The sequence below is a fragment of the Orycteropus afer genome, unplaced genomic scaffold, assembly GCF_000298275.1.
Source record: "Orycteropus afer afer isolate SDZICR_OR568_19922 unplaced genomic scaffold, OryAfe1.0 scaffold00063, whole genome shotgun sequence".
Taxonomy (NCBI): Eukaryota; Metazoa; Chordata; class Mammalia; order Tubulidentata; family Orycteropodidae; genus Orycteropus; species Orycteropus afer.
The window spans coordinates 6,631,081-6,657,178 of NW_006921650.1; the positions used below are offsets into that span (position 1 = coordinate 6,631,081).

Here is a 26,098-nt window from a genome sequence, read left to right on the forward strand (position 1 = left end):
CCTTAGGCACTATGCTACCAGGGCTCCTATATCACAGATAGTTTCTGCTTTTTACCATGCTTAGGAAAATAGTACCTAGCATTTATGGAGTGGTCACTGTGTGCCACACCTTATTCTAAGCACTTTAATATATTAACTTATTTAATAATAATCTATCTAACAATAACCCTATGAAGTACTTACTATTATTATTTTTTAAGTACTTACTATTATTATCATTTTATAGATTTAGAAATAGAGGCACAGGGAGGTCACTACTTGCCTAAATCAACATCTAATAAGAAGTAGCAGAGTCAGAATTCACAGCCTGGTAGTATTTTCAGAATTTTTGCTCTTATCCTCAATATTAGGAAGGATATTGTAGACTGCTGTTGTTGTTGTTGTTATGTGCCCTTGAGTCGGACCTGACTCATAGCGACCCCTTCTTGGGTTTCCAAGACAGTATCACTTCGGAAGTAGATTGCCCTATCTTCCTTCCGAGGAGTGGCTGGTGGGTTTGAACTGCTAGCCTTCTGATTAGCAGTCAAGTGCCTTAGGAACTACGCTACCAGAACTAGGTAGAAAATAATAAGTTCCCTTTCATTTAAGCTTTTAGCATAGATGTTTCAAAGCACGTGGCTGGATTACAGAGACCAGGGAGTTGGGATTAGTAAGACCAAGGTGCTCTCAAACAACCTAACCTTTAAAAACTTCCTCATTTCTTAGTAGAGATGTTTGTTTTCTATATATCTATAAAAGGTTTGCAATTAGTTTAAAAATGATTTCATCAGTATATGAATCATCCAATATGGAACTTGTTTCAGTAGTGCCTGACTTGATAAGAACTACCTGGTAGGGGTGGGGAGGAAAATCCTAGGTTGGCTAGTAAGGTACCATGGACACTAATAATTTGATCTTTGAAATTTAAATCTTAACATAAAATTTTCAGGGCCAGTCTGTGATGGAAGTTGGTTACTTTCATATGAGTTTGGTAAGGAAGGTTGAGGAAGTTCAAAAAATGGAAGTAAACCCCTGGGGGGCTCAATTTTTCCTTACAAATCAAAGCCAACAATTGGTAGAACTCAGATAATATGCTCCCTTGTATAACCGAGTTGACAAGATAAGCTAAATGAAGTACTGTACTTGAGAAAAATTTTATTATCTCCAGAAATGTGTTGAGTATCGCTTTGGATTGTGAGCTTTGGTCCTTGTCAATTCATTTACTTTTATCAGCTCTACTGATTTGATACTGAAAACCTTATGGAGAAGTTCTAATCTGCACACATGGAGCCACCATTAGTTAGAATCAACTTGATGGCAACTAACAACAACAATAGTAACAAATTAGACTCATTAGCAGAGTCTAATTTATGCTTTGAAAGAATGACTAGATATTCTTATTTACTCTGACTTTTAAAAAAAGCAGCTTTTTTCTTTCTTGCAAATGAAATCTTGCCTCATTTGACTATATAAAGAAAATGCACTCAAAATGGATCCACACTAACCAAAAAGTCAGTGGTTGCCTACAGACTGGGCGACAGGGTGTGAGGAAAGGAGGCAGAGAGAGGGAAGGGAGGAATTTCAAGGAGGAAACTTTTAGAGGTGAGGCACACACTCATTATCTTGATTACTGAGATTGTTTCACTGGTATATACATATGTCAAAGCTTATCAAATTATTTATTTTAAACATGTGTAGTTTATTGTACATCAATAGTCTGACAAACTTGTTACTATAAAACAAAAAGAGAAACTTGTGCTGAGGTTCTTGGCTCTCTCACCCACATGCAGGGGATGGATTACCCAGTAAGAAAGGTAAACATGGGCTTACTTGCACTTATTAATTCACATTTTCCACCACATCAAAGGTTCTGCTGTAGGTCTGGCTGGCATCTGTCTCTCTCCTAATCCCACAGCACCTTCCTACAGAATCAAAGCCTCTTTTCAAATTTACAACCTCTAACAGATTTGGTGAAACCCATGTGAAACTGTTGACTAGAGAACAGTAAGTAAACCCATGCTTACCTTGCTTATTGGGTGATTGGCCCCTGCCCACATGGTATTCCCTAGCTCCTTATACTTCGTACTCTGTACTCCACAAAAATATAGTTATAAAACTTCTGATTTTTAAGATTTCATTAAATACTAATAACATGTTTGACTTAGGTCATAAATTGGTACAGCTTTGTGTATGCAGAGATAACATGGTATTACTCATACAGATTTTCTCTCATTTTGTTTACAAATGTCTCTCAAAAAGTACAACATGAATGCAAAGTTAATGAGTGGTGAGAAAGTATAAATTGTGGCAGTGTAATTGGAAGGAGAATAGAGATAAACATAAGTGAAATACACTTTCCACTTATAATGTATACTCAACTATGCCTAACAGAAACATTAAAACTTTGAATTGATGATAAAGGAATTTTAAATATCCATATTCTTATGTCACATTTTCAAGACATTTTCAGATTTGCTTGTCACAAAAAGTTCAGAGAAAGCACAAAAACAAATGCTTAAAATTCTTGGGACATAAGATAGAAGTGATTCTTGATATTTGTGTCTCTAGGCTTGAAATTTACATTAAATGTAATATGAATTAAAATACAAAGAAAACTTATTTATATATACTTGTTCTGTTCCAAAAAGTATCTTACAATAAGCTACATGACTTAGAAATAGGTGGCAAGACATGAAAGTAAGAAAAACAAAAATGTTCTTCCTTAGTAGTAAACTGTCATACATGTCAGGGTAACTCTGAAACAAGTAAAAATAACCTGTATCATTAATTATTGAAAACAAATTAATTTTATTCCCTAATTAGAATGCTATCCAGATGCAGTAAGAGATGCTAAGCTGTTATATACTCACGACTCCCAACATCCTCTACAAAAGTCATGTCCACAGGGCATATCCACTGGGTCTTCAAATACAGAAATACTGCACATACAAATGTCACACTGGAGACAAAGAGGGACAATTATGTAACAAAGTCATAGTTTGGAGGAAGAACAATAAATTCCATTTTGCTCTTTAGTTTAAAAGCAAAAGTAGACTAGTAATTATAAAATTTAAAAGTTAAATGTTTCAAAGTTATGAGAGAAGTTAAAGCGAGTGTGCCTACCTTTGATTGAACAACATATACCATGCCTACTTCATTACACATTCTTGTAGGATTTAAATATTTAAACCCAAAAATCAAACTCTTAAATTCCAAATTTATGTATTAAATTTATCAGCTACTGTACATTTGGAAATGGAAGTACAAGGAACAAATCATTACAATCTATTCAGGTCAAGATCAAATTGCATGTTGCAAAATAACCACGTCAGTATCATATCCTTCACCCTATGCTTACCCTAGGAAATGTACAAAAACACAGTGATTTTGTGTTTTCAGTACAGCAACTCAGGATATTCAGAGTAGCAATTTAAGGCTACCTGCTCAGGGACCATCACCACAAAAGTATGCATCTTCTCAATGATGTCTTATGAGAAGCAAACTTTATAATGTTACAGATGCTAGTTACAGAAGTAGAATTCTATTTTCCAAAAAGACCTAGATAAAATAAGGAGAGTTTTCATATTTATCACATATTGTGAGTGGTTAAATCATTCAAGAAATGCCAAAATTTCCTATAGTAACACACCAATGGTATGTCAATTAAAAATGCAGACAATGGCAGCACTGTTTCTCAATAAAAAAGGAAATATTTGTTATGGAAATTTATGTAGATGAGAAATTCCAAAAGCTTTACTGAAACATATACATTATTATTAATATGTCAGAGATATTTAAAAATTAGTAGCTTTCAAGAAATTATAAAAAATGTTCTTCTATTTTTGGCTTTAAGTGCCTATCACAAACTCTTTCAACTTTTAACAATTTTGGTGTGTTATATTTAAAACCTTAACAGGAGCTTTTAAGTGAAAATATAGCAGATGGCTTTTCTCATACTTTTTGATGTTTTGAAATAAGCAAGGAAAACCTTTTTGTTTTCAGAGATCACAAAAAATATTCTGTGATGATAAGTATTTACCAAAGCATGAAAATAACTGAACTCTTTAAGAAGGATATAGGATTTAATTACAAGAATATACCAGAGGCTCCAAGAAACAAGATTAAATAAATTAAAAGTTAAAAGACAAAAACTGAAAACAAAATTATGGCAAGTACATCAGTGAACACCAAACCCTACCAAACTTGTGTCCAAATCCCCAGGAGATAAACTGATTTCATCTGGAGAGGTGACAGAAGAGCGTGTAGTTCTCGGAGTCCTTGGAGAAGGGAGTGTGTCCCAGGCATTGTACCCACTTGGTGGTGGAGTTGGCATTTGAACACCTGATCGTTGGCAGCAGTTCTCTGGGTTGGACATCCAAGCTTCAAGTAATTTCTCCCTGTCCCAGTCTTTAAGAAAAATGGAATTGATATCTCAAAAAAACAGAGAAATTATGATGATGCTTTAAAAGCTATGTAACAACATAATAGACAATGAGGATAAATTTAAAAAAAAATTAGGTCATCTGAGGAAGAAAATTTATTTATGTTGAAGTAGTAAAGTGAAGTAGTAAAATTATTTAAATGAAGTAGTCAAACGAGCATCCAAGTATTTGTTACTATTAATATTTAAAAATAGAATTTAAACTCTTTTATGGCTATTATACCTTACAACAAGGTCAATATCTAACAATAAACACTAATTTCTACTAAAATCAAAAGAGGTGATTTACATCACTTTTGCAATTTGTTATGCTTTTGCTCATGTATGTTTAATTTCACCATTTTACTCTCTCAAGAAAAAGATACAATTTTGCAATTGGCCTTACTGGTGTAAAGTTGTAAGTGATCATGTAGCTCACTACCAACATGTCAAACGTCAGTAACAGGTTCTAAAAATCACTTCAGCTTGAAGGCAGAAGGAACTGCTTGAGGGGATCATGAGTACAAAATAGGTTTCAGTGAATTAAGCATTAAGTTTGTGTTAAGTAAACCTGTATCTGGTTTAACTAAAAAAGATTATCTTCCTATGAATACTTTTTAAATGGCCAAGTGGAATGTTACCATAAAGCACAGAGCCATAAAAACCTAAGCTTTTTTTTTTTTTTAAAATCTAATATACTCCATTATTTTGCCAGATATTTTACATGCATTATTTTGTTTATTTCTACCAACAAACTTTTCAATTACTATTTAGGTGAAGAAACCAAGACTCTGAGAAGTTAAATAACTGCTAGAGGTTTGCATAAATAGTGAAGAATTTGAAATTAATTCTGTTATTACAAAGCTTGCATTTTTCCACTATAGAACACGCTTTATTAAGACTGTGAGAGGGTAAAGTATCCACTGTAGGCCATTCCATAAAATTTTACAGCTAAGATACAAATAACTATGGAAATCTTTTACACAAGGCTTTTTTCAACCACATAAAGTCAATGCATTTGGTAGGATAAGTATGATTTAAACATATGATTCAAACAGGATAAGTATGAATTAAACATACAAAGAAGATACAGTATATTTCCAGTTGAGAAATGACAGGTGTAAAGGCACAGAGGCATAACGAAGAGACATGAATATTTCTGTAAAGTTATAGTATAGGATGTTTTGGTTTGGAGAGGTGCAGAATAAGATTGGAAATAAGATCAGAGTACAAAGAGGACGAAAAATCTAACAACTGAAAAAAAAATGCATTCCAGGAAATCAGACCTCAGAGTACTGATAGGTCATAAATAGATTAGGATCATTACACAATACTTTACTTCCTTGCAGTACTGCTGATTACCACTCTAAACTCTACATGCTTTCAAAAGCTGCATTAGAAATCTCCATTTTCTACCTCTATTCCAAATTTATATATGCACTTATGTTTCAGTTTATTTGTTAGCTGGGAGAATATATATACATACATTATGTATGTATACATACACACACACATAATAGGTATTTACATTTCCCTAAAACATCTGTGACTTGTGCCTATAAAACACACCACAGAAAATATGATGGCAAATCTACTAATAAAAAAGCTTATCAGTAAAAAGTATAATAAATGAAGGTAATCCTTTATGTGAATAGACATTCATAGGATTACTAGAGATGAGAGTACTAAATAAATGGCCCCCAACTGGAATTTCTCATAAAAATTCATTTTTTTTTTTAACCTGACTATGCTTAAGTTTAGATGGCATTATGTAATACGGGTTCTTAAAACTTGACTGGTGTGCAGATCATTAAATGTGATACTGATGGGTATGAAGACAGGTGAAGATATTCTTTACCATGTTTTTAGCAACTAAAAATTTACAATTATATTAAATGCAAAACCAAACTCACTGCTGGGGAGTTGATTTGACTCATAACGACCCCTTGTTGGGTTTCTGAGGTGGTATCTCTACAGAAGGAGACCGCCCAATCTTCCTTCCGAGGAGTGGCTGGTGGGTTTGAACCACCAGCCTTCTGGTTAGCAGTCAAATACCTTAGGCATTATGCCACCAGAGCATCTACAATTATATTAGGCAAAATTAATCTGCCATGTCCATTTTCACAAAATGCCACCAATTTCAGCATAAAAGGGTGATGGACAAGTTACTTCTTTACATCTCAGTTTCTTTATTTTTCAACTGGAGATAAGGACAGTATTTTACCCTATAGGGTTGATAATGGGGGTTATAGGAAGTAATAACACACGCTACGTGCTTGAAATAGTATCTGGTATCAATAAATGAAATAGCATAAAAAAGGCTGGCAATTATTAGATAATAGCACATTTCATAGCAGCTCTAGTAGCATAGTGCCTAAGGCACTTGACTGCTAATCAGAAGGCTGGCGGTTCAAACCCACCAGCCACTCCTCAGAAGGAAGGTTGGGCAATCCTACTTCTATAGTGATACTGCTTCGGAAACCCAAGGAGGAGTTGCTATGAGTAGGGGCCGACTCTATGGCACATAACAACATAACAACAGCACATTTCATGGTTTAACAAATTAATCTTGATGACTTCAAGGTAAGTGGATTATGACTGCAAGAATTCTAATACAATAAATAGAAATGAGGGACTTTGGTGAGGAAGTCTGAACTTTGGAAACTTAAGAAACACTGTTAAGGTATAAATAAATTATGCTCAGGTTTCAGAATATAAGGAAAAGAAAATGGCATTAGTTCTTTTAAGAATGATAGCCTAAGATATATTTTTAAAAATCAGTTAACTTTATGTTACAATGAAGTATAATTTAACTCTAAATTATTCTACTGAAAATAGATTAATGATTTAAAATTTGATAAAACATTTTAATCATGTTGTTGTTGTTGTTATGTGCCGTCGAGTCGGACCCGACTCATAGCGACCCCTCCTTGGGTTTCCGAGGCAGTATCACTACGGAAGTAGATCGCCCCATCTTCCTTCCGAGGAGTGGTTGGTGGGTTTGAACCGCCACCCTTCTGGTTAGCAGTCAAGTGCCTTAGCCACTATGCTACCAGAGCTCCCATTTTAATCATAAACAATGGCAAAAGATCTAATTTAAATACTTCATTTGGATATTTTTTAATTACAAAATATTAATGATCTATTGACTAAAAATACTTTTAAAAACATTAGATTAAGACAATTAGATTGGAAAGTTAAAGGAGCTATGAGAGTTGATATAGATTTTCCTTTACTTTTCGTAAGGCTGTACCTAAATTCCACTATTTAAAAAAAAAAAATTTAGAAAAGAATTTCACAATACAGTATCCAAGCCTCGGAAGGAAGATTGGGCAATCTACTTCCGTAGGGATACTGCCCTGGAAACCCAAGGAGGGGTCGCTATGAGTCAGGTCCGACTCAATGGCACATTACAACAAACAACAGGCTTCAATAAGTTTTTAACCTTTTTATACTAAATGTAATTTAATTTATAAATATAAATATACCCAAAATAAAAAATGTATTGCTGTTGGGTTACAACTCATAGCAACCATACAGGATCAGAATAGAACTGTCCCATAGGGTTTCCAAGGTTGTAAATCTTTATGGAAGCTGTATGCCACATCTTTCTCCCATGGAGCAGCTGGTGGGTTTGAACTGTCAACCTTTCAGATAGCAGCCAAGTGCTTTAACCACTGTACTACCAGCGCTCCTTTATAAATATACAAACATATGTATATGCATTAAAAAATGGTATATGATATTTGCATCAGTGGGAAGGTTGGGCAATCTACTTCCGTAGTCATATTGCCTTGGAAACCCAAGGAGGGATCGTTATGAGTCAGATCTGACTCCATGGCACATAACAATAACAACAGCATGCTATTTGCTATTTTTAGAGCAGGGACTTTCATTTTTATTTTTTACTTGTCTCTCCTTGTCCTGTCTACTTGCCTTCTTTATCAGTTAATCCATAACAACCAAATATCTCTTATATAATTATATATAAACATTTTAAACACATATAAATACATATAAGAGGTTTTCAGGTTATTATTTTATATAAATGGAATACTATACAAACTTCATCTGCTTTTCCCACTTAATCAACTTCCTGGAAATCTCTCAAAGTAAACTAATTTAATGCTAATTCCTTTTTTAAATGACTATAATCAATGAGCTATGTGAAATAATTTGTGTATCATAATTTGTTCAAATATTCCCCTGCTTTGCTTACAGTCATCTACCATGACAACAATGTTATACTATACCTCAGTGCAGAAATATAGGTATATACTAATGCTTATATTCCTTTGGGATAAATTCCCTGGAAAAGGAATAATGAATCTAAAGGCACATTATATTTTTAAAAGACAATGCCAGGTAGCCTTCCAAAATGGCCATAACACTTTATATTTCTATACCCAATGAATGACTGTACCCTATTCCTCTCTAGCAGGAGATGTTAGAGTTCTTTAAAATGTTTATTAAGTGACAGCCCATTGTTATTTTAATTTGCATTTCCCTGACAATTAGTGAATCTGAACATGTTTTCATGTGTTTATGAGCCATTTGGATTTGTTCTGAATTACCTATCCATGTCCATTTCATCATTTTTAATTGGATTGTTTACCCATTTCAAATTAATTTAAAGGAGTTTTCAGATTTAGTATTAGCTAGTATTTTTTTCAAATCAAAATTTCGTCTCTTGTCTTTGTATATAGTATCAATGCCATCAAAATTTCAAAAATTTCGTATAGTTTAATATGTGTATCTTTTCTTAAGCTTTGTGGGTATTTGTCTTAGGAAGTCAGGGGTTTTCTTCTGTCTGTGGAGTTAATGTAAGAGTCCTTTGTTGTTATGTGCTGTCGAGTCAGCCCTGACTCATAGTGAGTGACCCCTCCTTGGGTTTCCGAGGCAGTATCACTACGGAAGTAGGATTGCCCAACCTTCCTTCTGAGGAGTGGCTGGTGGGTTTGAACCGCCAGCCTTCTGGTTAGCAGTCAAGTGCTTTAGCCACTATGCTACCAGAACTCCTATGTAAGAGTCCTAGACCTTCTCTAAGACTGACTGACTGACTGATTCATTCATTCTATATCTCTTATCCTTTTGGTATAAATTTTCTTTTTTCGTTCTAACTTAATTTTATTCCAGATTGCTTCCCATTTATTAAATTATCTACCATTTTCTCACTGAACTAGAATATCACCTGTATTATAAATTAAATTCTCAAATACATTAGGCCTATTTCAGATGCTACACTCTGTTTTAAAAGTCTGTTTGTAGATCTCTGCAAGTGCCAAAGTGTTTTAGCTACAGTGGCTTACAGTATGTTCTATTTTCTGCTAAGGTTCCCCTTCATTACAACCAAATGAGCACCTAGTCTCTCCGACTCTCAGCAAGCAGAAGAAGAGCTGAGTAGGTGGGCTGGTCTACACCCGACATTAGTTTCAGAATTCAAGGAAACTAAGCTGCAGAGAAAATACTGCCCTGACAAAGAAAACTAGTAAGTGGAAAATAACCAGAACAGTTAAGCTGTTCTAGGAAGCAGATGAGAAACTGAATGAACAAAAAATTAGTAAGAACATTAGCAAGAATCCTATTTAGCACAAAGATTTCATGGGACCAAAAGTCATGATTTAAAGAAAAATAATTTACCAAATAGCAAGAATGGTCCCATCTGAGAACCACCTTGCTGATCTTTAAGACCAAGGGGAAAGAAATAACTTCAAAGCACAAGGCAAATAACAATTTTAAAAAGTCATGATTTTTCTGATTATTAAAATAATTTATGTCATTAAACCCGCACTGTATAAAGAAACAAGAGCCACAACAAATCACGTGTAAGGAAAGCTTAAGAAGCTGAGAAAGGCAAGGGAGAAACCAAGTTAGACAACAGAAAAAATGACAGACATAAGTAGAGCTGATTCACTGAAAAACTAAAAAAGCCAAGTCAATAAATTGTGTAGTGAAGGAAACCTAAGACACATACAGCTTCAAATGAGAAGGACATAAAAGAATATGCAGAGAGAAAATTTAAAGAACTGTAAGAAAATGCAATGTCTTTCAAACGGAAAATTCTCTAAGGGCAGAGCTGATAGCTATTTTGCAATCTGTTTTATCTCCATGATTCAGTCCAGAGTCTAGTTTGAAGCACATACCCAACAAATGTCTGTTGAATGAACAAATGTATACAACTATATGCCATTATTATTAAAATTTAGATAAAGCAGATAGTATTCTAGGAAACTGTAAATGACTAAAAGTGAAAAACTCATGGGAAGGCAGTAAACTTAAATAGATTTATAACTGGAAGAAACTGAAAAAGAAACAAAATAGTTATTTCTTTAAAAAGTACAAGGCTTATTTAGTTTCATAACCAAGTTTTCACAAAATTTTAATAATATTTCTTTGTGCTATTTCAGAAGCATAAAGAAATAAAGAGATTCCTAGAAATTTTTACAAAGCTAACATAAAAATATCATATAACAAAATCCAATTTCACTTATAATTCAAGTCCTCTTATTTTAAAATTCTCAGCATACATAGTTGGTCAATTGAAATGTGGAATTATAAACACAAGTACATACAGATACCTCAAACAATTCATAAAACAAATATATTGATTTAGTAATCTTTTTTACATAGTGTCAAGGCCTTTTCTTTGAATATATTTCTGCTTCCCATTCCTACTTTTTACCTGAACTATACCCACAGAACATTGTCTACAATTTCCAGTTATTATCTTCTTAAAGCAAGATTTTAAAAGACATTCACGTAGCAATCTGAATGCAGAGTCCTAGATTTTTATGATCTTCCCTTCTGTTTCAGTTTTCTGATGGACATGTAACAGCAATTTTTAAAGTAACTTGCCTTTATCAAGGCTTTCCAAAACATTTGTTCTGGTTACCTAGTGCTGCTCTGACAAAAATATACTACAAATGGGATGGCTTGAACAAACAGGAGTTCATTCTTATAATTTAGAGGCTTTAAGTCCAAGGTCAAAGGGCCAGGCTCTAGGGGCAGGGTGAAAGCCCCTCAGCCTTGGGCTTCAGCTCTGCCTCTTGCTCCTGGCCCACTGAAGTTGGAGGCTTTTCTTCACTCAGCTGCTGGCTGCTGAGGTTGACAAGCCCAAGGTCACCAAGCAACAAGGCACAGACCCGATATTACCAAAGCACATGGCAGGCCATTAATTCAAGTCCATTGAAAGTACCAAAGTCAGCAGAGCATGGTAGGCTGCTGGACGACGACACGGCTATATGCAGGGTTCAAGCGTGCCATAAGCTAGAGACCATTCCCAACACCGTTTCTTATATATGGAAAGCAGACCACATACCCAAAGCAGCTATTCATCTGCTCCAAAACATTCTACCATGGAGATAATTACCAGTCTTACCATGGGGAATAACTACATCCAGTAGCCCAGACACTCAACTAGGCCTAACCGAGTTGACACACAAACTTAACTACCACAGCATTCAACTTAGATCTCACAGAAATAACTATATTTTAACTCATGTTTTATGGCTCATTATATGTAATCTTAGTAAGACATATAATGGGAATAATCAAGTTTGGTAACTGACCTCTGGTAAGCTTATGCTATTCAAGCCAAGTGCATATAAATTATGGAAGTCTGCTAGACAGGAATATTCACTATATGTTTCAAAAAAGAGAATCCTGGAAGTCAGTTAAACGTATGCTGGTTAAGAGAGCATTTACTGTGTTCTGATGATACCAAAATAAAAATAAATATTAAGAAACAAAATACTGTCTGATATATACTTCTTGACCAAATAAGACTTATTCTATGAATATAAAAACAGCACAGTATAGGGAAAGATATTTTTTTGTAATATCAATATATCACAAGAGAAAAATAGTATATTTTTTAAGATTTGGAAAAAGTGAAAAATCATTCTTCAATTTTTAAAAAGAGAGCCTTTAAGCAGCAAGTAAAAGATACTTCTTTAACATGACAAAGAGAATCTCTTTCAAACCAATAGCCTTAATTTAAAATACTAAAGGCATTTCTCAGGATTTTAATTATCATCTATTTATTGACACATTACAAGAATTATTTCCTGTCCAAATGATTCTGAGCTCTAGACAATTTCTCCATTTGGATTTCTCAAAGACCGTGGTATACAACAAGGAACAAATTGGCAACTAGTGGAATAAGTTTCTATTTAAGCTGAGAAAAAGATAAGCAGCTCTATAATTAATATCACACAAACATGCTGATCAATATAATTAAACTTTGGATATAGTACACAGAGTTTCACTCCTGGTCACTTCTGGTAGCTGCTATCAGATCAACCCTCCCACAGATAATAATCATAAATATTGGACAAAATATAAATCACACCCATCTGAAGGCATTAGAGAGTAAGCAAAAACAGGACCAGTAACTGCTGTCTACAAGACATGCAAATAGAAAGCATTAAGAAGGCTAGAGTGCTATATTATTTTCAGATAAAGACAAAGAGTACTAACAAAAACAGAGGGGCATTTCACGATGATAAAAGAGTCAGAAATATATCATCATAAATATGTATGAGCCTGTTATCAGAGTTTCAGAATTCATTAAGCAAAAACTGACAACATTAGGGGGAGACATATACAAATTCACATTCATAAATGGAGATTTCAACATCCTTCTCTCAACAACTGATAAAACTACTAGATAATAAAGTCAGTAAAGACACTACAACACTACTAACTTTACCTTAATTGACATTTATAGAACATGACACTGAAAAACTGCAGAATACATCATTTTCAAATGTACATGTACTATCATCAATAACATCATCAACATAGACCATATGCTAGGCCATTAAATAAGTTCAACAAATTTCAATAGATTGAAATCTTATAATGCAAGTAAATGAGTGAGATATCCAGCAAAATGTCAAGTATTTAGAAATTAAATCATCTCCTTCTAAATAACCAATGGGCCAAAGAAGAAAGGAAATTGGAAAATATTTTGAAGTGAATAATAATGAAAATACAACTTAATACATTTTTGGCCTCAACAGAAAAAGACAAGATATGAATGGTAAATCACACACACACACACAAAATGCAAAATGCCCAGTAAACATATAAAAATATATTAAACCTCACTTATAATTAAGAAATGTAGTCTTAATTAAGAGCACATTCTTTGAGCTTGCAATTTCACTGTCAAGAATTTATCCTAATAAATGGATAAGTATATAAGATGCATAATTTTAGGATATTACAGTATTATTTATAACAGCAAAAGAAAAAAAATCTACAAAAACTCAACAATAGAAAATATAATATGCTTATATATTGGCAGATTATATAACCATATATTTATTGATATGCAATCTTTATATCCTGTATTAATTTTAAAAAGCAAGTTATAAAATAGCAGATGTAGAATGATCTTATTGTTAAAAAAAATGTTAACCTCCTGTGTCAGCTGGATTTTCTTTTACATAAATGATATATTATTTTTAGAATCATAAAAAAATCAACAAAGTCATTTTTAGTTTGAAAGTAATACTACAAAAAACTTAATTTTTCTTCCCAGTAATTTATTTTACTATTTGGAAATTATTATTGTCAGAAATTATTTCTTCATGTCTCAATCAGGAAATAACTCTTTTTATGAGATCATTTTCTATAATTTGTTTTGTGGTATTCTATATCTGAAATATATTCCCCATTTCTCTCTTTTTCTCATTATAGGCATTCAAAAATGTTAGCATTGGACATAGCATAAAGATCACCCTTGGGAATCAGGCTGTTCTTGAGTTCAAATTCCAGATCTGCTATTTATTAGCTATATAAACATGAGCAAAACCCAGGATAATAATGCCTATTTTAACTCTAAATCTGTCTATTCTTAATGTTTGTAAAGCATTTACTAAAGGGTTTGCAAAACAGAAAGGATGAAATTAAGTATTCAATTAAGTATAATCACCTCTTAAAATTTTATCTTTGGAATAAAATAATCATAAACTAATTGAAATGCCATCTACCATTTACTTTGCCTGTTGTTGTTGTTGTTGTTATATGCCACTGAGTCAGCCCTGACTCATAGAGACCCCTCCTTGGGTTTCCGAGGCAGTATCAATACAGAAAAGTAGGATTGCCCAACATTCCTTCCGAGGAGTGGCTGGTGGGTTTGAACCGCCAGCCTTCTTGTTAACAGTCAAGTGCATTAGGCACTATGCTACTGGAGTGAGCTCTGGTGGTGTAGTGGTTAATACATCTGGCTGCTAACCAAAAAGTTGGCAGTTCAAACCTATCAGCCACTCTGTGGGAGACAGATGAGGTAGTCTCCTTCCATAAAGATTTATAGCCTTGGAAACTCTATGAGGCAGTTCTACTCTGCCCTATAGGGTTGCTATGAGTTGAAATTGACTCGCTGTTAGTAGGTTTGGTTTTAAAGATGTTCAAAACAATTTTCTTGTATTATAGTCATGTAATGAAATCTTATTATGATATACTCTCAAATCAACGTTCCTAGGTAAGCCAAATTGAAGTTTTAAATATGACCAATGGGTTACAAAAGATTAAAGTTTTATCCTAAAGGAAACACTTCAACATGCCTAATGTTTGTTGCTGATTTAGAAAACTAAACTAAAACTAAACCCATTGCCATTGAGTTGATTCCGACTCGTAGTGACCCCATAGGGTTTCCAAGGCTGTAAATCTTTACAGAAGCAGACTGCCTCACCTTTCTTCATGGAAAGATGGTGGGTTTCATCTGCTGCTCTTTTGGTTAGCAACCCTGCGGTGTAGTAAATTACTTAGTGTGGCTTTTCTACCCATAAGTCTTTGTAAACTCCGTGGTGGAATTTGCTGTGAGCAACTGAGGAACTCCTGATTGTAAAAGTTATCCACCGGGGGTATTTCTGTTGGGAGCAGCACTGGAGCAATGTTTTGGGAAGGTTGCTCTCTCTCAGGTCTTTAGAATTCTGATGTTATGATTGGCTAGTTTGGCCACTCTGCCAGGTTCAAAAGGAGGCCTCCTAGAGGCAGAAGTTTCTCTCTGACTGCTGGTTGAGGAAGACTGTGCTGCTGAGAGAGATAGGCACTCCTGAGAGACACGTGCTGCTGAGAAAGAGATGAAAGAGACACATTGCTGAGTAAGACACTGAGGGACACGCACTGCTGGGGGAGAGACTGTGAGAGACGTGGCTGAAAGACAGTAGGCTGGGAGAGAGACTGAGCATTTTTCCTGAACTTGAATTGTTGCCTGGTGCTTCCTGTAATCTTTTGAGTTCTGCGTGGCCACTGCAGCGAATTATCAGACCCAGGAGAGAGGTGGTGGGTGCTTTGGGAGGAACGGTTGGTGAAAGGGCTAGAGGGAGGCAGCATGTCTGGCCTTGCAGGAATAGGCCTTGGGTTACTGATAGTGGTTCTGTCTTCCTCTTGTGGGGTTAGAGGAGGTCAGAACATGTGGCCTCCTTGTCTTTTTTGCAAAGCTAATGCCTTAACCACAGTACCACCAAAGCTCCTTGCATTAGATAACAAAACCTAAGATAGTTCAACATGGTTGGAAACATTATATACAAATGCATGTATGCTGTTATTAAAAGCAGGAATTATTTAAAAACTATAGAAAAATGGTTAGGCTATCATGTGAAAACAATTACAATAAAATACACTGATATTATGCAAAAATGTGCCACATAATGAAAGTAACTTCCTTAGGGCACTATGATTGTTTTCCAGTTTCCATTATGTCACTTTTTAATAAAGGAAAACAAACAAACAAACTTTTACAGTTTATATACACAGATTTTAAACATGCTAAAAGTCTTATCTGCCAAAAATATTTTCCAGCACAATTTCTGCTTTGAATATTTATTGGATGCCTTTTATGTGCTGTGTAATATGTCAAGCAGTATGGATTAAATGCTAAGAATAACCAAACATCCTTGCCTTCCTGGAATTTACAGTCTAGTAAGGAAAAAGAAATTAATAAAATAAACACATACACAAACAAAACATCACCACTGTCAGAAGGTCTATGTAGGAGAGGATAAGGAATCCCCTGTTAGGGAGGGCTGAGAAGGGACTCTGGGAAAATGTCATGGAGCACAGTTCTGAAGGATAAGTGAGCACTACTTAGGCGAAAGGAGGAGGGAAACACATTCTAGCTGGATGGATACAACATTTCAAAGGTTTTGTGCAGGAGGGAAGGTGGTACCCTTGTGAAATTGAACAGGTCAGTGTAGCTGAAGCATGGAAAGCAGAGGGGTAGCACTGTGAGATTAGCTGGAGAAACAAGCAGGGATTAGATCACACAAGACTTTAAAAACAGTTCTTTCCTCAGCTTGGGAATGATAGGAAGTCAGTGAAAAGTTGGAACTAGAAGGATGGGTTCTCATGATTAGATTTGAAAAGACCATTCTGACATTCTGAAAAGTGGAAAAACAAATAAACAAACTAGATGGGGCAAATGTTGATGTTGTTAGGTGCCGCAGAGTCATCTCCGACTCATGACGACCCTATGCACAGCAGAGTGAAACACTGCCTGGTCCCATGCCAGCTCCACGATCCTTGCTATGTATACTTGAGCCCATTGCCGCAGCCACTGTGTCAATCCGTCTCGTTGAGGGCCTTCCCCTCTTTTATCAACTCTCCACCTTATCAAGCATGACATCCTTCTCCAGGGAATGGTCCCTTCTGATAACAAGACCAAAGTAGATGAGATGAAGTCTGGCCATTCTTGCTTCCAAGAAGCATTCCGGCTGCACTTCCTCCAGGACATATTTGTTATATCTTTTAGCAGTCCATGGTGCTCTCAGCATTCTTTGTCAGCACCACAACTCAAAAGCATCAACTCTTCTTTAGTCTTCTTTATTTATTATCCAGCTCTTGCATACATACGAGGCAACTGAAAATACCATGGCTTGTTAAGGTGCACATTAGTCCTCCAGGAGATATCCATGCTCTTCAGCACTTGAAAGAGGTCCTTTGCAGCCAATCTGCCCAGTGCTATATGTCATCTGATATCCTGACTGTTGGTTCCATTGGCATCAATTGTAGAACCAAGCAATGTGAAGTCTTTGACAGCTTCAATCTCTTCTCCATTTATCATGATGCTGCTTATAGGTCCAGTTGTGAAGATTTTTGTTTTCTTTATATTGAGATGTAATCCATACTGCAGACTGTAGTCTTCAATCTTCATCAGTAAGTGCTTCAAGTCATCCTCACTTTCAGCAAGCAAAGTTGTGTCATCAGCATATTGCAGGTTGTTAATGATTCTTTCTCCATTCTTGATGCCATGTCCTTCTTCATGTAGCTGTGTCATTTTTCAGCAGGCTGTCATGCTCTGCTGGCTTTGGGACTTTCGAGAGACTTGAATTAATGGCCTGCCGTGTGGTTTGGTAACATTTGGTGTTCTGGTTACCTAGTGCCATTCTGACAAGAATATACCACAAATAGGATGGCTTTGATAAACAGTTTATTCTTACAATTTGGAGGCTTTAAGGCCTAGTTCAAAGTGCCAGGCTCTAGGGGCTGTGTGAAAACCCCTTGATCTTGCGCTTTAGCTCTGCCTCTTGCTCCTGGCCCACTGAAGCTAGAGGCATCTCTTCACTCAGGCAGCTACTGGCTGCTGAAGCTAACAAGCCCAAGGCCAACAAATAAAATAGCACAGTCCCACTGTTACCAAACAACACAGCAGGCTATTGATTCAAATCCACTGAAGTCTCAAAATCGGCAGGGCATGGCACACCATTTAACAAGGACTTGGCTACATGCAGGGTTCAAGCGTGCCATAAGCTAGAGACCATTCCCCAAGGCTTCTCCTTATATATAGGAAGCAGACCATATCCCTAAGGCAGCTACTCACAGAGATTCCACCATGGAGTTGATTACCAGTCTCATCATGAGGAATACTACCACCAGCTGCCCAGCCACTCAACCAGGCCCAACCAAGTTGACATACAACTTTAACTACCACAATTCCACCGCTTGTCAACTTGGCACCTGTAAAGATCTTCAATGGGTGGCATCTGTACAGATCTCCTTCACTGGGTGGCTCCAGTCCCCAGCTCCTGAGTGGCAACCTCACCCCTTGGCTCGGCGGGCTTCTTTTCTCTCCCTCTTGGGCATGGCAGCCCTGCCCCCTCACTCTTGGCCAGCGGCTATGACTCCATCCCACTGGCTTACATGAACAAGCAGTCCTACACTCCAAAATCAACTTGGTGAAGGTCTGGCTCTTTGAAACGTAGGAGGCTGTGGTGGTTCCACCCCCAAAGGCCATGGTCCTACCCCTGAGGCTGAGGCAGCTCTGCTTCCTGTTTCTTTGGTCTTTCTGTTTCTGCCAATTAATGCCAAATGCAACCCACTCTGCCAGAAATCTTCCTGCCCCAAAAGAACTCAGCTTTCTTGCTCCATGGGCCAGCCAACCTGCTACTCCATTTCATGCCAGTCTCTTCTACCAATTAACCCCTGAAGGCAACCCACTCCGCCAGGAAGCCACCTACACAATGGCATCCAGCTTTCTCCTCCACAGGCTGGTAAGGCTGTCGCTGTCTCATGCCAGTTCTCTCAGCTCTGTTCCTACTGTTTCTCATGCCATATGCCAGGGTCTCTCTGCCAGGGTCTCGGGTCAAGGATGCACTCCATTCCTGTTCACCTTTTAGGTATCTGTCAGACCAGCACCCCACTCTCTCTATACCATATTATACTGTTTTGGTTACCTAGTCCCACTCTGACAAGAACATACCACAAATGGGATGGCTTCAACAAATAGGAGTTTATTTTTACAATATGGAGGCGTTAAGGCCTAGTTCAAAGTGACAGCTTTCAGGGGCTTGTGAAAACCCCTCAACCTTGGGCTTCAGTTCTGCCTCTTGCTCCCGGCCCACTGAAGCTAGAGGCATCTCTTCACTCAGGCAGCTACTGGCTGCTGAGGCTAATAAGCCCAAAGTTGACAAATAAAATGGCACAGTCCCAATGTTACCAAACAACACAGCAGGCCATCAATTCAAGTCCACTGAAAGTCCCAAGATTGGCAGGGCATGACAGGATGTTGAACAACGACACGGCTACATGCAGGGTTCAAGCATGCCATAAGTTAGAGACTGTTCCCCAAGGTTTCTCCTTATACACAGGAAGCAGACACATCCCTAAGGCAGCTACTCACAGTAGATTCCACCATGGAGTTGATTACCAGTCTCATCATGAGGAATACTACCACCAGCAGCCCAGCTACTCAACCAGGCCCAACCAAGTTGACATACAACTTTAACTACTACATCAGGACTGTGCCTTTTCACTTGTCAACCATGGGCTTATCAGTCTCAGCAGACAGCAGCTGTCTGAGTGAAGAAAAGCCTCTAGGTTCAGTGAGCCAGGAGCAGGATGCTGAGCTGAAGCCCAAGGTTGAGAGGCTGTCACCCAGCCCCTAGAGCCTAGCATGTTGAACTCAGACTTAAGTCTCTAAAATTGTAAGAGAATAAACTCCTGTTTGTTCAAGCATCCCACTTGTGGTATATTGCTGTCAGAGTGGCATTATGTAATCAAAACAGTGCGTAAATTTGAATAACAATAGTATTAATTGGTTTTCCTTGTAGGCATATGGATATTATCCTATCACTGACAGCATTGTACTTCAGAAAAGATCTTGAAACATCCTTTGTGATGATGAATGCCATGCCATTCCTCTTTAAATCGTCATTCCCAGCAGAGTAGATCATATGGTCTTCTGATTCAAAATGGCCAAAACCAATCCATTTCAGCTCATTAATGCCTAGGATATCAATCTTTATGCGTTCCATTTCATTTTTGACAACTTCCAATTTTTCTAGATTCATACTTCGTACATTCCATGTTCCGATTAATAATGGATGTTTACAGCTGTTTCTTCTCAATTTTAATCGTGCTAAGTCAGCAAATGGAGGGTTCTGAAAGCTTTACTTTATCCATACCATTAAAGTTGGTTCTACTCTGAGAAGGCAGCTTTCTCAATTGTCTTTTGAGTACCTTCAGACCTAAGGGCCTTATCTTCCTGCACGGTATCAGACAATGATTCCAGGCTGTTCATAAACTTGCTCAGTAATGTATCAGACAGTGTTTCTCTGCTATTCATAAGGTTTTCCCTGGCCAATTCTTTGAGAAGTGGATGGCCTCTTCCTTCTTCCTAGTCTGTCTGAGTCTGCAAGCTGCAGTGAAACCTGTGCACCAAGTACAACCCTGCTGGCGTTTGAAACACCAGTGGCACAGCCTCAAGCCTCACAGAAACATGCAAGCCACCACAGTAGGACAAACTGACAGACAAGCCTATCTCCCTTAACTGTTGGAAACCTCTCTGTCCTCCCCTTACCTGAAGCCCATGGCTCTGTCATCTGCAACTCCCCCCCCGCCCCCATTTCCTGCTTCTTGGGGTGGGGCCTGTCTCCCTCCTGGCAAGAGTAGGGGAAGGAAAAACCAGACAGGCTATTGTGCAGTATAAAACAGAGATGATGGTAGCTAGGACTAGATGGTAGCAGTAGAGATAAAGACAAAGGGAGAAGTTTAAGATTTAGGAGGTAAGGTAAAATTGACAACATACAGGGTGTAAGGAAAAGGAAAATGTCAAAGTTGGTATCTCAGGTTTCTGTCTCAAATACCAGGCTCGTTGGTTAGTACTCTCATATATAAGGGTACATCAGAGAATAAAGTAGAGGTGGAAGAGGATGGTTCTAGTTCCAGACATGATGCATGTAAGGTGCTTTTGAGATATCCAGAGAGACTTTCAAATAGGCAGTTATATATATGAATATAAAGGGAGGTCTACTTCAGAGAAAGAAATCTATAACTGAGAAGCTTTGGGAGAGGATAAGATTTCCTAGCAAGAGATCATAGTTTGAGAAGAGAAGATGAGGACTACTAAAGTTTAACTCTCTGCAGAAGAGAATGAGCTTCCAAAAGCATTTTAAAAAATACTTTAATGTAAATTTACTCTAAGCACAAACAAATTAGCCTTAGTTTCACATTTAGTAAATTTTATTTATTTTCTCATTAGGTAGCATTCAATTATATATTACTTTTTTTTAACTGAGGAAATACTCAGAGAATGACCTTTGCATTCTCGACATAATCCTCCTTAAAATTTAATTACTACTCAGCAAATACTGCCAAATACTTCTGTCTTCTGCCTAATCTACATCAATTTCATTACTCTGGGACTCAATTTGACAGGAGATAGTATAATACTCAAATCTATTTTCCTGGGTAAAGCTGAATGAGTGTTACCTAGGATACAATCAGTAAATCTTCCAAATAGTTCGGTTTAATAGGCCCCCGGGGATGGCCTCAGGGCCTCGGGCAGTCAGCTGCCACACCGACGGCTGGCAGTTCAAACCCACCAGCCACTCCTTGTTAGGAAGATGAGGCAATCTACTTCCGCAGTGATACTGCCTCGGAAACCCAAGGAGGGGTCGCTATGAGTCGGGTCCGACTCGACCGCACACAACAACAACAAAGCAGAGCCTGTCCTGGTTTTACGGATAATTACAGTACATTGTAGCTCTCTGTACCATCTATTTTCCTCACTAACATCATTTATCTTTATAAATCTTATTTGATTATAAATGTTACTGATATTACTTAAATGATATTGAAAAGATGCCCAATTGAAAATTTCCATTTACCTCTACTTGGTGTCTTAACAGGGGAATAAAATGTTAAACAAACTCTTTGGTAAGTTATCACAAAACAGAAACATTCCAAACAGGAAAATTCAATTAAACCAAAAAATCAAACCCACTGCCATCAAGTTAATTCCTACTCATAGTGACCCCCACTGAGTGTCTAAAGCTATGAATTTTTACAGAAGTAGATTGCCTCATCGTCCTCCCATGGAGCATCTGGTGGGTTTGAACTACTGGCCTTCTGGTTAGTAGCCAAATGCCTTACCCACTACACCAGAGCACCTTCCAAAACCAAACTCATTGTCATCAAGTCAATTCCGACTAACAGTGACCCCCACTGGGATTCTGAGGCAGTAAATCTTTATGGAAGTAGACTGCCCAGTCTTTCTTCCATAGATTGGCTGGTGGGTTTGAACCACCAACCTTCTGGTTAGTAGTCAAATGCCTAGGCACCACACCACCATAGATCCAGAGCTCCTTCCAAAAAAAAAAAAACCAAACTCATTGCCACTGACTTGTTCCCAACTCATAGCGACCTCTCCTTGGGTTTACAAGGCAGTGTCCTACAAAATTAGATTGCCCAATCTTCCTTCCGAGTGGCTGGTGCCTGAGTCAAGAAAAGCCTCTAGTTCCAGTGGGCAGAAGGAAGAGGCAGAGCTGAAGCCCAAGGCTGAGGTGTTTTCACGTAGCTCCTAGAGCCTGGCACTTTGAACTCAGACTTCTAGCCTCCAAAACTGTAAGAGAATAAACTCTTGTTTGTTCAAGCCATCCATTTGTGGTACATTTCTGTTAGAGTGGCACTAGGTAACCAAAACAGTCTTAGATTCTGTGCTAATATCATAACTTAAAGAGTTATGGTACACAATCAAGCATACGAGACCGAAAGGGCAGCATCTGCCCAAAGACAAAGCTCAGAAGGCAGGAAGGAGCAGAAAAGAAGAACAAATGGAAATGGGGAAACCCGGGAGGAAGTGGAAAGAATGTTGTTGCACTGAGGGGACTGCACCAATGTCATAAAACAAAATGCATATAAGTTGTTGAATGGAAAACTAATTTGCTCTGTAAACTTTCACCCAAACTACAATTGAAAAACAAAAAATGATACATACAACCCCTATGGAAACAGTATGGTGCTTCCTCAAAAAATTAGAAATAGAATTACCTTATATCCAGCAATTCTACTCCTAGGTATATAGCCTAGAAACTTAACAGAAGTAACATGAACAGATACATGTAAATCTATGTTTATTACATCATTATTCACAATAGCAAAAAATCGAAAGCAATTTAAGTGCCCAACAACACATGAATGGATAAGCATGATGTGGTATACACATACAATGGAATACTACCAACTAAAAAGAACAAAGATGTGTCCAGGAATATTATAACATGGATGGACCTGGAGGACACAACGCTATGTAAATTAAGTCAATTACATAAGGGCAAATATTGTATGATCACACTTTTATAAGAAGAACAGATACATATAAAGAGACCAATGTTCATAGGTGGTTACAGGGGAGGGGTGGGATGAAGGGAGAATCATTCTCTAGATCATAGACACTTATTATTTTTGGTGATGGGAAAGGTAGCAACAAATGTGGGTGTAGTGCATAAGCCTGACCAAAGTAAATGATGTCACTAAGAAGAGAAAAGAATGCTTGTACTAAAAAATTTACCATATATAACCTGGCAACAATGAAAACAAAATTGAGAGTATGATCACATATGTATGTGTATAAAGATAAAAGTATACAGGCAGGTACAGGTATATACATATGGGTGCACAGCAAATAAGTATACAGGCAGGTACAGGTATATACATATGTGTGCACAGTAAATAAGTACAGCTATGGTGTGCAGGCACATAGAAGACACAATTACACATACTTCTTAGATATAACCAAACACCTTGTGAGACTGGTTTTCTAAAGTTTGAAGGCAGAGGATCTTAGTCTCAAGAGACAACTCAGTCAACCATCATAACATGGTCAACAAAGTTCATGTTATGCCTCTTAGTGAAGTGAGTCTCACTTTTGAGTCTGGGGTCTCAAAAGCTTGAGAGTGGACATCTAAGATACACCTATTGGTCTTACCTTGTCAGGAGCAAGAGTAAGAAGGTAATCAAAATCTTAGAGAAGAAAGAAGTCTACAGAGCTAATAGCCTATATAAGCCATGACTTCAACTACCCTGAGACCAGAAGAACTAGATGGTGCCCAGCTACTATTACCAACCGTTATGACAACCGTCACAACAGATGGTCCTGGATAGAATGAGAGAAAAATGTGGAACAAAACTCTAATTCTTAAAAATGACCAGACTTACTGGACAAGTTGAAAATAAACGACGTCCTGAGACTATCACCCTGAGATATCTTTAAACCTTGAAGCAATACTATCATCTGAGATCATCTTTCAATGACCTAACAGAGTGACCTAGTTATACAAACTAAAGGATAAGTACAGTGCTCTACTGAAAAACCATCTACATGAGACCAAAAGGTCAACATTTACTCTAAAGCAAAAATGAGAAGACAAAGGGGCAAAGAAACTAAAGTAATAGAAATGGAACCATCAGAATACAAAGAGAATGTTGACACACTGTGAAAAATGTAATTAATGTCACTGAACAATTTGTATAGAAACTGTCAAATGGGAACCAAATTTACTGTGTAACTTTTCACCTAAAACACAATAAAAATAACAAAAAAGATACAGGAGAACCTTAAATGCATACTGCTAAGTGAAGGAAACCAATCTGAAAAAGCTTCATATTGTATGATTCCAATTATATGACATTCTGGAAAAGACTAAACCACTGAGACAGAAAAGATCAGTGGTTGCCAGAGGGTTATGGGGAGGTGCAAGGGATGAATAGGTGGAGCTCAGGGCATTTTTTGAGCAGTGAATCTATTCTGTAGGATGCTGTCACGGTAGACACATGACATGAAGCATTTGTCAAAACCCACAGGACCTACAACACAAAAAGAAAATCCTAAACTATGGACTTAAGTTAATAATAATGTATCAGTATTGGTTCATAAATTGTAACAAACATACCATAGGAATGAAAGACATAAACAGGAGAATCAATGTGTAGGGAAAGAGGGTAAATGGGAACTCTGCACTTTTTGCACAGTTTTTCTGTAAATCTAAAACTGCTGTGAAAAATAGTATATTAAAAAAAATGAAAAGCAAAGTAAAAAAAAAAAGTTACGGTGCATTACATTATTTAGTTCAATGTAGATATCTGTGGTCGAGAAAGCTATCTATACACAAAAATGCATGTGGAACTACTGCTTGTAGTTAGGTATGGTCATGTGACTGAATTCTGGCTGGTAGAATATGTGCAGGAGTAATGAATGCCACTTTCAGGATGGACTAGTAAAAACTTTCCACAGTTACTCCACCATGCTCTTTTCCCTTTCACTGGATGGCTGCAATGGAGATGATCTCCAGGGCAACCCTGGAAGCTACTGTAAGATGGCAGAGTTTCAGTCAGTGAGGGTCATGAATGACTGTGGAGCAGAGCTCTAGTCATACCCACTACTGAAAAGGGCTTTGGACTACTATATGAGTAATAAATAAATGTTTACTGTGTTTGAGCCTATGCTTATGTTCTGGCAGCTTGCTTACTGTAACTAATACAGACTGCACTGTAATAGTTCTCCACTGATGAATAGTTTCCACATTTCTGGCAGCTCTATGTTATACTTAAATGTATACTCTGATGCTGTGAAACTTACCCTAAAGAAACACAACTGAAAGTACTTTCTATTTCCTTACAAGCTTTTATGAGAGTTAAGCATTATTACTGGCTAAAAAAGAAATCTTTTTACTCTAAATTATATGAATTTATAAATGTGATTTTGTTTACCTTATTCTAAATTTTTTTCCTAGAAGATTTACTTCAAAGTTGATAAAAACGGCAATGGGGAAAATAATTTTATAACAAAAAAGTGGGTTTTCAGAAAATATATAAATAAACTTTCAGGTGTATTATCTCATCATTCCATAAGTATTTTCTGACGTTTTAGTATGTATTAAGTATTACAGAAACAAACAAGCAAAAACAATAAAG

The 26,098-nt window shown here is 37.0% G+C and overlaps 1 protein-coding gene across 1 annotated transcript in view; it reads right to left on the reverse strand.

Moving 5' to 3' along the window:
* Positions 1 to 26,098, reverse strand: part of ANKIB1 (ankyrin repeat and IBR domain containing 1) — a 166,589-nt gene that overhangs the window by 72,999 nt on the left and 67,492 nt on the right. Inside the window, exons 5-6 of the mRNA XM_007939818.2 lie at positions 4,178 to 4,386; positions 2,850 to 2,938 (exon numbers count right to left, since the gene is read on the reverse strand). Of these exons, the coding sequence (XP_007938009.1) occupies positions 2,850 to 2,938; positions 4,178 to 4,386 (298 nt within the window). The remainder of the gene's footprint in view (positions 1 to 2,849; positions 2,939 to 4,177; positions 4,387 to 26,098) is intronic.